The 11,997-nt window shown below is 37.7% G+C and overlaps 1 protein-coding gene across 2 annotated transcripts; it reads right to left on the reverse strand.

Moving 5' to 3' along the window:
• Positions 1-524: 524 nt before the first annotated feature.
• LOC103710229 (nuclear poly(A) polymerase 4-like) lies at positions 525-11,600 on the reverse strand. Of its 2 annotated transcripts, XM_008795880.4 has the most exons (12): positions 10,619-11,599; positions 10,424-10,501; positions 6,608-6,715; positions 5,039-5,101; positions 4,784-4,945; positions 3,371-3,484; positions 3,224-3,286; positions 2,797-3,126; positions 2,543-2,707; positions 1,349-2,410; positions 1,167-1,243; positions 525-1,063 (listed from the first exon to the last, which is right to left on the reverse strand). In XM_008795880.4, exons 1-12 carry the CDS (start codon positions 10,742-10,744, stop codon positions 1,039-1,041), a joined length of 2,373 nt encoding a protein of 790 aa, XP_008794102.2. In that variant the 5' UTR covers positions 10,745-11,599; the 3' UTR covers positions 525-1,038. The 2 variants fall into 2 exon arrangements, with proteins under 2 accessions (XP_008794102.2, XP_008794101.2); XM_008795879.4 differs by having other exon boundaries at positions 525-1,243; positions 10,619-11,600.
• Positions 11,601-11,997: the final 397 nt, after the last annotated feature.

Raw genomic sequence — 11,997 nt, forward strand, 5'->3', positions numbered from 1 at the left:
TTTCTCAAGTAACAACAGAATATTACGAGACTTCTAATGAATAGGCCTGCTATGTCCTACAGTAAAACTCCCCACTCCACAGCATAAACCAAATGCAGTCCAGGACAAAAATCTGATGGAAACTCTCCTATAAAGAAAATTATGATATCCATCAAACCTGTTGGAAAGCCTGAGAATCAAAAAGAGAGAGAAATAAGGTGTGAAATCAGCATGCAACCACATTACCAGGCTTCCTCAATATACTTCTTTTGGGTGGCAGAACAGTTGGCCACCGAGGGAACCGCGAAAATTCATCCTCGCAAAACTTACAGTGATTTATTCAATTCCTATAAACCAAGCAAACCAGCATAAATAATTTTTTTTACCATTACGGCACGCATGCGTCTGAAGACAAACCACTGTTTGGCCTTTGTATTGTCAAGCAAGAGCTAATACAAAATTGCACGCCACAGGAGATAAAAAAGTTGGAAGTTGCAAATAATTCTCCAATAGAATCAACGAGCTGATGGAGATGACACATGCAGTAACATCCAGAGAAGGAATTCCAGAGTTAAAAGTTATATTATAACAGGAAAGTATACAAGGTGACATAAAAAAAATTTAAAAAAACGAAAGCAAATGAATTAATTAGAGAAAATAAACCTACACTAATCTAACCTAGAGTTCAGAATTCCTTCAAAACCAACTCCCTGGTATTGATCCCACCCGGTTAGACATGACAGACACCAGAACCCAAAGAAAAATAACAGTTTACAGGTTCCTCAACCACCTCATAAATGATCCTCATAAAAGTTCTAGCGCTTGTATCATCTTCCATATCTCCCATAAAACAACTACTGTACACAACTTGCCCAAAGATCCCCAGTCGTTGAAGCTCACACCACGAATTACATGTATCCATCAGCTGTCATATTTGCATAAACCAATCCATGCACAAAACCCAAACTCAAGTCGAGCAAAACTTACCCTCCCAAGAGCAGGTGATTCTGTCTTTCCTCCAATGGCAAGTTTCCAATCCATTGCAGGTTCCATTAAACCTCATGCTGTGGACGTCACGCTCAACCTACCACGAGCATAAAAACAAAGACCACCAAACAGGACAATATAAAGAAAACAGAGCAATCAAACACTACAAACATAAAACTTTAGGGATTAGAAACGCATGCCTTATTGCAGATTTCTGGGCAGCATCAGAGTTCACCCCCCCACGAGCTTTGAGAACCACTCCAAGTGTGATATTTGCCTTCACATATCAAAGACGAGAATAAAAAAAAATAGAGCATTCGGTGAAAAAAATTACATTACCACATTAAAACTTCAGAAGGAAAACATGCAGCAGAAGAAAAACCTCGAGCTCATCTGCCATGCCATTTTGCATCATTCCCTTTCCATTCAAGCACTCTTTCTCCAAAGGCACAATTCCTTTCTGCAATGATTCCAGGCTGTCATTCCCATCATTGTTGGCCACAAGTTGCTCTTGTCCCACCTCTGCACACATGCTCTCTGAACTGCTGCAAACAATTGCTGAAGCCCTAACAATCTCCACATGTGAAGTTCCATTGGTCAGCTTCCTACAAACATCACTGCTGTCATTCCCACAGTGCACTATTTCTGCACCACCTGCCTCTGCAGACCTGTTGACACCAGCCAAACCCTTCTTCTTCAAACAATTAACCTCAGCGTCCACTGTCATCTCTGGCTGATTGTCCTGAGAAACAGGTCTGGCAATACCATTAACATTTACATCAGGTGAGAATGTCCGCACCTGCCTGCTTGGGCAAACAAAGTCCATGTTTACCTGCTTATCCAGTTCTATTAGGTTATCATTTTTCCTCTCAGGCCAACGGTTATATGCACCATCAGTATTCTGTCTAACCACTTCAGTTTCCACAACCCTACTGACATTAGGTGCTTCCACAGATCCACCAATTACAGATTCAGCTACAGGAGACTTCTGCCTATTTGGGGATGCCCGTTTCTCAGGTTCATTCGACTTAAAATCATTTACATCAGCATCTTTTTTCCTCTTCAGTCGTCCCTCTGCAGATCCACCTTCACATTCCTCAGATCCATTTTCACCACCAAGTCTCTCAACCTGGTGCTGGCTTATAAGCCTAGATGGACGAGGCCGTTTGTAACCTTCTGGAAAGACATAAGAAGGAATCTGCTTCCTCCGAACATGAGATACATATATTTCCATTCCAGGCTTCCAGAACATATACATATTAACTGAATGCCTGAACTCATCAACTGTTCCACGTATGTCAAATTGTTGGCCTTCTTGTATTTTCACCCCTTGTTTCCTTTGCAAGCCCATAAAGAAGGCACAATGCGAACACTGTCTGGATGGGTCTACATACTCATTGGGGTATGGATGACACTGCAACATCCCATATGTGTCCCGCTCAATCTGTTTAAGGTGCAGAAGAGAGGAAAGCATAGAAGAAGGCACATCAAAATTGTGCTATAAGAACAGCCTGCATAGAATGAAATGAATTTTCTGAGGTCATGAAGAAAGTTCCAAAACACAAATGGAACTTACCTTCAGGGTCAACTGCCTCAATCGAGATTCAACCCTTCCCTTCCATAAACGGAGATCCTCAACATCTGCAGCAATAATGTCAACCTGCAGATAGTTTTTGTACGTTTCGAAGAAAAGGTAAGGCTCGAACAAAGCACTCCAGATGGCCTTGTTTAATTCGATATCCTAGTAAGGAGGGGAAAAATGAGTTTCACAATGGAATAGTAAAAAGACCTTGCTCAGCAATGCCACAAAGGATATCACAAATTTCATACCTCACAGATTTTATTGCCCGTCTGGAATTGTTCCATCATAACTCGGAGGGTGCTAGTTGATACATTATAGCTAGAGTTCATGCATGGATATGCAGGTGTAATTATAGGCATATGATGAGTTCGATCACGAGGGTTCTTGCGTGGATCCCACACAGGGAACCCAAGTTCATGCTCCTCAATGGGACATAACATCACAGGATTTGGCCAGCGCCATTGTGTATAGACTCTGAAGAATCGGGAGACAAGCATACTCGGCACAGCATTGGGATAAAGCTGGCAGACACGAGCAACTAACAAAGCCCAATTGACACCCCCAAGAAATCCAGTCACCTAGAAAAAGCAATGAAAAGAAAAGAAAACATGAAAAAATGAACATCCAAATAGTCAACTAATTCAAATAATACCAAGCCAAAAACCTCCAACTTACATTCGAGTATACACCACGCTTCTTAGCCCAAAATTTTAAGCATGTAAGCGTTGTGCGGAAATTCTACAGAAAACCGACATGGCTCAGAAATGTACACCAACAATAAGAAAACTACTAAAGAATGATGGAATCCTTAAGAATTGTAACCTCAACATTAGGGACAAGTCGAAGAATTTGATCTGCCACCCTGCAGCCGTTAAGACTTCGAACAGTTGCTTCATCAACATTGTAAAGCACAGATCCATGAGAGATGTCCAAATCCTGCATGAAAGTAAGTAGAGCAACACTACATACATCAAACGTAACATAAAACCGAAAGGAAAAAAAAGATCTACATTGCACGTCAACTGGATCTACAGGTAGTTGATTGTCAAACAATAGAGGATCTCAAATCTATGTTGAAACTGAAAAATAGCCAATAAGTACTACAGAGAACAATTAGCCTCCAGGCACAAAATTGCTGACACGGTGTAGCTGGTTGGAATAATTTTTATCACCTGCAGACATCTTCTGTGACATTTAAAATACAAAATGATATGTTCTAAGAAAGATTTTGTCCCATATATACCGAATATGTGCAGCTAGTTAACTTCTGCAATGAAGCCCCAATCAACCAGTCCTATGCCAGGCTCAACTTATTTCTCAATTTCAGACATGAGCTTGCAGGCCAACACAAAGTTCAAAAGCCACATTTCCATCCACAAAGTTTCTGGGCGCTAAAGAACAGATAATGATGCTTCTCTTGGTCGATGATGAGAAACATCTAATAGTGAACATGATTTTCTCAAAAAGTCCACAAAATTTGGAAAATATCACTTCTAGAAAAGTAAAAGGAGAAATAAGAGAACCTAACCACACAAAGGGCAAAAGTTTAGTATCCTAAAAATATAAGGAGGAGTGATCCTCTCAGTAAGCCCAATTTTGTAATGTAACATTAAAATATGAATGGAGAATTATGTGTTGCCAATAGATGCTGACTGCACTGCATAAAATAAAAACATTTTGTTCTGCTTTGAAAAATTTTGTCCATATCAAGAGGGCAAGCATGCTTTGCAAGAGATATGAGAGCACAGACTTGATTAAAAAAAAAAAAAAACCAAACTATTGAAATGACAAAAATATAAAAAAATGTAATGAAGTTACCAACAGGTAAAGCAGCAGACATAGTAAAGGACAATCTGCATAGAAAACAGGTCAAGAAACTAGGAATTTAAAAAAAAAAAATCACATTGATAGTCAACAAGACCAACTTACATAAGGCATGATATATATGCAGCATTTTAAACTACCACTTATTTAATGATCAAAGAAAAACAAAATAAAAGCAACTTGATTTGTAAATAGATAAAAGGCAAAAAGGACAGCTGCATAGCCTACCCAAGAGAAGCCGCTAAAAAAAAAGCAGAGAAAAAAAGATGAGATTGCAATATATTATAAGTTTAGATGATGGAATTGACATGGAATGGAAACACTAGGAAATAAAAGCAATACAATGACATGGACTGGCAATTTATTTTACAAAAAATATGGGAAAAATTGATTAGTTGTTAACAGACTTACTTCAGGAACAACTAAGAGGGAGATACTAGCATAAAGAAGATCTATAGATATTCCATGGAATTTGAATTTCATAACAGGAACATGAGCATCTGGCACAGGTTGTAGCTCAGTCACTTCATCCATTTCTGCCAAAATGTTATGCAAAATAATGAAAAAATCCTCCTGCAGACAGCACCCAACAAAACCAGTGTCACAAAATCATGCTAAGGTTTTAAATGTTTCGACATTAACCAAATGGAACATTTATAATTAAACCTCTTGGTTAACATAGGAAGGTCCAACACACAGAGTGTCAATGTCAGCCCCAGGTCCATGAACCTGTCACAACACCAAATAATATATAATACTCAGATATCGAATTCATTAGTTGCATGGCTATCCAGAAAATTAAGAGAGAACATTACAAAAGAATGACCAAGTGAAGAAACAAACCAAAGTATGAATCTGAAAAAAATGAGATAACAAAAATTCAGATAGACAAACCAAATTGCAAGTGCTTTGGAAGTAAGAATCTAAAAAAAATGAGAACGAAAATTCAGATAGACAAACCAAATTGCTAGTGCTTTGGAGGGAAAAAAAACAGCAATATGAGACAGCACATGAGCAGAGTATTATCACATTATATAACGAAAACTTAGGTGGGTCATGTAGGAAACAATGTAGATATGGTAGCATACTGAGATAGAAATATTCAAAGTAAAAGTATAACAAAAATATGCACCAGAATGTTGACAGACCTCACTCTAACTTCACAATACCTAACTGTATGAAATGGCTGAAATAGTAAGCAATTGCACACAATACAGACATAGCACCAACAAAGAATGATAAAAAAAGAGACAAATAGGCCTGCCCACAGGCTGAATTTTCTATTGTTTGGGCCAGGTAGGTGGGCTTTCTACTGCAACCAAGTAGCCAGAGATTGGTCCATTGAGTGTTGACGTCAGGTTGACAACCGATCATGAAATATATCAATAACTTTGAGATCAATCCTAATTTACATGGACAAGTCCAAAGGAAAAAAAGAAAAAAAATCCCTAGGAAGAGCAACGCTGGAACCTGTTAAGGTAATATAAGGATTGGCAAGAGTAAATAAATATCCCTCAAAATAAACAACAGCAAATCAATTCATAACAAATTCTTCGAGTCAGGCTAGTCAACCATTATTGTTTTTGCAGCTGTTTTGTTGCATTGTCATCAAGAATCCACTAGAAGTGAGTCATTCAAAATTCCTACTCTAGTTCATTTAGCATCCAAACAAATTGCAATGTCTTTCTTTTCATCCAGCTGCAAGAAAGAAAATAAACATGATGACTATATAACAACAAAGAAACTGAAATCTCAAGCTACAAAAAATATTACTATACGTCATCAAAAGTTGAAAGGAAAAAATCATCAAGATCTAGTTCTACCCATAAACCAAACCACTAAGGGCAATAACAATTTTATAATAAAAATGTAAGCATCACTAAAGATAAAAACAATATGTTAAAATGCAAGCAGCGTGAAGAACCAAAACTAATCCTAAAAATTGACACATAATAATGTCACAAATTTTCATCCATATCATAAATTGCTTTACAGTCATAATGCATCTAATTATCTGTAAAAAGCATTATCACTAGTGCTAAAAGGTTATAACGAGGATTTTGACAAAATTTCTAACTGGTTAATTGGTAAATAAGAATTCCATGATTCACAGAATTAGCCCCAGTGTAAATTCTTAATAATTATCGCTATGGTAATAATTATGGTTCTGGAAACTCAAGAAAGATATAAGAAAAACTAGTATTCAATATCCCAAAAAGGCATAAAATGTCTTACCCCTAAGCGATAAGATCCAAACGTAAAAATGACAGCATTTGCATCCTCGACCATTTGATCAGTGTACCCCCTCTGATGAGTTAATTGCTTAACCCAGCTTTTAACAATCTGAGAGTCCATCAAACGATACCACAAGGAGTCAAATCCATTACAACTGAAAAGAATGTGGAAAACAATTGAATCTAATATAGTACAGTTGAACAGGTAAACAGAAGGAGAAAAAACCAAACAAATTGCATGGAAAAATAATAGCAATTAATGATCACCAATCAAAACCATACTAAAAGTAGGATGATCACTGCACCCAACTTTCAAAAGCAACATTACGATCACTTTAATATTGTCACTGAGCAACTTACAAACACCAAGAAATATGTCATAAGCCAAGTTGTTATGCATTGCTTAAAAATGGTAAATTCAAATAATCTAACAAAATCCATGGTAGAAGACCTGGAAAGAGAATACATGTATGACACTTGATAAAGTAACTTAAATCTACAATCTACTTCCTTTTATGAGGAACTCATCCATTCCCTCAACGACAACATAAAGCGGCAAATTCAAATAATCTAACAAATTCCTACAGGGAAAGAGAATATGAAAATTTCTAAAGTAAATTTAATTTACTATCTACTTCCTTATAAGAAAAAAATCTTCCATGCCTGTAATGGCAATACACCTTAAGTGCCTTATAGAGAAAGACTTCCATAAAGCTTGCTAGGAAAATAGTAACCGAAAAAGAAAAAATAAGGCATAATTAGGTGCCTCGAGTTGTGTGTGTGTCTATATATATGTAAGATAAAAAAAATGAAATTTAATACTGTATGCACAAAATTTTAGTTCCTTATTATTTGTATAACTCATTCTTCACACTTTATGAGTCCTTATTTATTCCAAATTAGGTTCCTTGAAAAGCAATCAATAAGTCTTCCAATATGAGCTTTTGATTTAGAATTTGTGCGACGTCAATTTCACATAACTAGCAAATATGCAGCCCCTGAGAACACAGTTAGCAGCACAAAATAATGATTTCATTTCAGCAAACTGTTATTTAAAAATATGTATTGATGTTGACCCTCTTTACACTCCCTTGTCCACATCACTTAGAGCATCTGTTAATTATACAAGTTCTTGTTACTCCCAGACAATTCCTCCATGCTTCCATGCAGCATGTGAACCAGTCTCTTCTTTTCCACCCACCTTCCAAAGTGATTTCAGTCCAACTAGGACCAAGGACAAAGCTAACCAAGCTTGAAGTTGCCCTTGCCAACTGGCTATCGAGAATTATTTAGTAAAGTAAACCCCCTCGGTCACTTTATACAAATGTTTGCTAGAAACTTCTCTAGACATATTGTCTGGAAATGGACCCTCACTCCAGCACCCAACTTCTGTGCTGATTCACACAATAAGCTTGAGAATGTGAGCATCTGGCGAGAATTCATTTTTTTTTATTGTTTTTATGGCATGATACAACTTATTTGCTCATATAATTCCTTTGGCAATGACTTAAGAGGAGATGAAGATCATAATTACCATATGAAAATAAAAACAATCATACACTATACTTTCAATCTCTAATCTTCTTTTGCTAATTTTTAGTTCAATGATAGGGTCAGAATTCACCTAAACAAATCACTTGCACCATCCCTACGTAACCTTTAGCATAATCCATGAAACAAAAAACTTGAAATTTAGAGCCATTTTATTTTAGCTTTGATTGCATAGTCAGATCCCAAGCCTATTACAGATCCAATTACAAAGCTAATCTACATCAACAACCACATCAATTTCATCAAGATGACTGTGTTTGCCTCAGTTTTATCATCCATTAAACAAGAAAAATGTGCCTTTTCTTTCAAAAGCATCAACAGCACAAACATATGCTTGTTTACAAACGGAAGTTCATCACTCTAGACTTTCTTTTCTTCTGAAACACCAAATGCACTCAGAAAACACTCTTATACACGTCCTGACTTTGCATTTTTTTTGACTTGGAGATGCTCATTGGTACCCGCATTAAGTCAAGTTCACACTGCTTGTGCTCAGCAAATAGGAATGGGCATAGGTTGCATATAGTCCACCAGGTCACACAAACACCAACATAAAGTTGCACACTCCACTTAAATTTACATTTACTTTCTGAAATGATAATCATGCAAATCATGACTAAAGCATTTTCATTGCCTATACATGTAGCACCCTTGCCTAGGCAAAACTTAACTTGATTTGCGCTGGAGACCAAAAACACTCAATTTTTTTCATTGGCAATATATATGCAAGATTTAAAAAATAAAATTCTTCTGTAATGGCATAATTACTTCATTGGAAAAGATTGGCACTTTGACTTATTGATTGTCTACACTCGAGATCATTCTAGAAACAAGTTATAAGAAGATGTTAATTAAGAAGTCAAAGATATCATCCGTGCTGGAGGAGGAAGAGAGATCAAAGATGATAGAATGGACCTAGTGAATAGTCAATCAAGGAAGCATGCTTGCCAGCTAAAAACAAACGTAGATTACTTTGTTTTATATCCTCCATGTTCCAGACCTATTTATATTCCGGAATCCAAGCAAGGTTCCTAATAATCTCTCAACAACTGATCATTCCTAATAATCTCTCAACAACTGATCACTTCTTTTCCTCATTTCCTACTAGAGCGATCCAAGTGCAACAATTGATTCTCTGCACTCGGGTTCACTCTAGATAGAAGTTATAAGATGTTAAGGAAGAAGTCAAAGCTATGGTCCATGCTGGAGAAGAAACGAGGGAGGAGGAGAGGGCAAAGACAATAGAATGGACCTAGTGGATAGACAATTAAGGATGCATGCTTGCCAGCCAAAAACTATCATAGATCATTTTTGTCTTATATTCTCCGTGTTCCAAACCTATTTATATTCTAGAATTCAAACAAGATTCCTAATAATCTCTCAACAAGTGATCACTTCTTACAAAACTTAACTCGATTTGAGCAGAGACCAAAAACATTCAACATTTTTCCTTGGCAATACATGTGCAAGATTAAAAAAATAAACTTCTCTTGTAATGGCATGATTACTTCATTGGGAAAGACCAGTGCTTTGATTGTCTGCACTCAAGTTCACTCTAGATAGAAGTTATACGAAGATGTTAATGAAAAAGTCAACGCTATCATCCGTGCTGGAGAGGGAACGAGGGAGGAAGAGAGGACAAAGACAACAGTGTGGACCTAGTGAATGGTCAACCAAGGATGCATGCTTGCCAGCTAAAAACTATCATAGATCATTTTGTTTTATATTCTCCATGTTCTAGACCTATTTATATTTCATAATCCAAACAAGGTTCCTAATAATCTCTCAACAAGTGATCACTTCTTTTCCTCATTTCCTACAAGAGTGATCCAACTACAACAGCAATTTAAAAGAGAACCTGCCAATTTTTGATGTCATTACAATTTCCAAGCACATGCCTAACAAACATGCTGCTAATAAGAAAATCATCTGGAACATACAAATTCCATATTTTAACTATGATATCTTCCCTAAAAATTTTGAATATCTACCGGCAGAAAATTTAGAAAGCATTAGATAAAACTCTAGATGAATTGACTCAAATGTAACCACTTTTCTAACATCTAACACATTCAATTATTCCTAGTTATTTAGCTGATCTACTACATAAATTGCTAATCAATTCTTGACATCATATCTAAAAACATACCATAAGAACCCAACCTATGAAAAGTGAAATTCAATAAGAAAGCTATCTTAGGGCATAAACCAAGAAACAAAATTCAGAGTGAATAATTTGTTAGATGGAAACTTTAAAAGATATTACCTTGTCTATCTCTTGTAAAACCTCCTCTCTCTTTGCAGCTTCCTCCTTGCTCTCATAGAGACCAGCATCAACCAAGAACTTCCGCATAACAAACACATATTAGAACACCAAGATTTTAAATATATAAACAGGTAATTACAAGATGATACCACGAAGGGAGGAGGAGGAGAAGAAGAAGCAGAAGAAGGGGCATACTTTTTCTAGTTCCTTTGTTCTCTGGAGATCCGCCTCAGTGGGCCCAGCAGTGGAGATAGGTTTTGTTATGCCATACTGCCTTAGAGGCGGTGGCGGCATTCTGCCCATGGCATCAGAACTACCCATCGGACGGCCCAATGAAAGCCCTACCCAAACCTTAAGCGAAAAATAAGAACGTCCGCAGCACTGAAAGCCCAAGAGCGATTCAAAGAAAATAGGACAGCTAAGATCTTGGAGACACGAAGAAGAAATCCTTAAAACGAAAGGGAAAGTTCAAGAACCAACACTCAAAAAACGGTCTTTGACTCAGATCTTCGAGAAAATAACATCAATAGTGACAGGATCAAAGTTCACAACCCTAAAAGCAAATCGATACACCAGCTCTGCGCGATGGCGGAGACGGTAAGCACCTCGGGAACCCTAGAACCAAAGGAGGACGAGAAATTGATCCGCGCTGCAGAAATCTAACAAGGGCAACACTTTCAAGAAGAATTCAGCGATGGGAGGAAGATCCGACGATATTAAAAAAAATATTTTCAGCAATCCAATTCAGATAAAAGCGTTCCTCTCGTCAGATCGAAACCCAAAAATCTTCGAGAGGAGGAAATCCAGAACCCAAACACCAAATCCGACCGCAAAAACGATAGATAGATTCGAGCAAGAAATTATATCCAGCGAAGGAGAAAGAACAAATAGATCTCTCCGAAACCCTAGAAAAGGAATCCTAGGCGAAATCGAGGAGCAAAGGAAAGGGGATCGAACCAGAAAGAGGATCGGCTCTGCAGGGCTTCTTCCGCTGAGGCGATCTGTGGATCCGCCACCGGAGGGAGGCGGCGAAACCCCAAATACGCGAGCGGTTTCCCGGGCGGCGAAGCGGGGGGCAGAGAGAGACAGAGAGACGGCGAGGTCTTGCACGGTAATCACGGAGCAGGGAGCGAGCGCACGTGTTAATACGGGGAGGTAATTATATTATTATTAGGATTAGAAGCGAATAAAAGGAAGCCGGGTTTGAGAAGGTTCCACGCGGTTTCCCAGCGGCGACCTTTAAGCGGTTTTGTGGAGAAAAATTATATCCTACACCGCGTTTACGACGTGTTGATAACCACAGCCGTTCGTTTCTATCTAATAATCACAGCCGGTGGTTTTTATCTAATAATCACTGCCGCTTGCTTTCTTTGATAATCACAGCCGCTCGTTTCTCTTTGATAATCACAGCCCGCTTCTTCCTATAGCAATATATATCACAATAAATAAATAAATATGATAAGTGGCATTCAAAATAAATATAAAAATTTAAAAAAATAGCCGTGATTGGCGGCGTATAGGCCGGCAGAAAGTAGCAGAAGGCCGATGAAAGGCTGGTAGAGGCTGGCGGAGGA

Source organism: Phoenix dactylifera, chromosome 9, assembly GCF_009389715.1.
Source record: "Phoenix dactylifera cultivar Barhee BC4 chromosome 9, palm_55x_up_171113_PBpolish2nd_filt_p, whole genome shotgun sequence".
Classification (NCBI taxonomy): domain Eukaryota; kingdom Viridiplantae; phylum Streptophyta; class Magnoliopsida; order Arecales; family Arecaceae; genus Phoenix; species Phoenix dactylifera.

What these genes read in the sequence shown, in the direction of transcription:
- LOC103710229 (XM_008795879.4), bottom strand. Translation starts at nt 10,744, where the DNA reads ATGGGTAGTTCTGATGCCATGGGCAGAATGCCGCCACCGCCTCTAAGG. An exon ending in CGGGCAATAAAATCTGTGAG is followed by an intron (nt 2,708 to 2,796) that starts GTATGAAATTTG and finishes CCTCCTTACTAG; the next exon opens with GATATCGAATTAAACAAGGC. An exon ending in TGAGGCAGTTGACCCTGAAG is followed by an intron (nt 2,411 to 2,542) that starts GTAAGTTCCATT and finishes CACCTTAAACAG; the next exon opens with ATTGAGCGGGACACATATGG.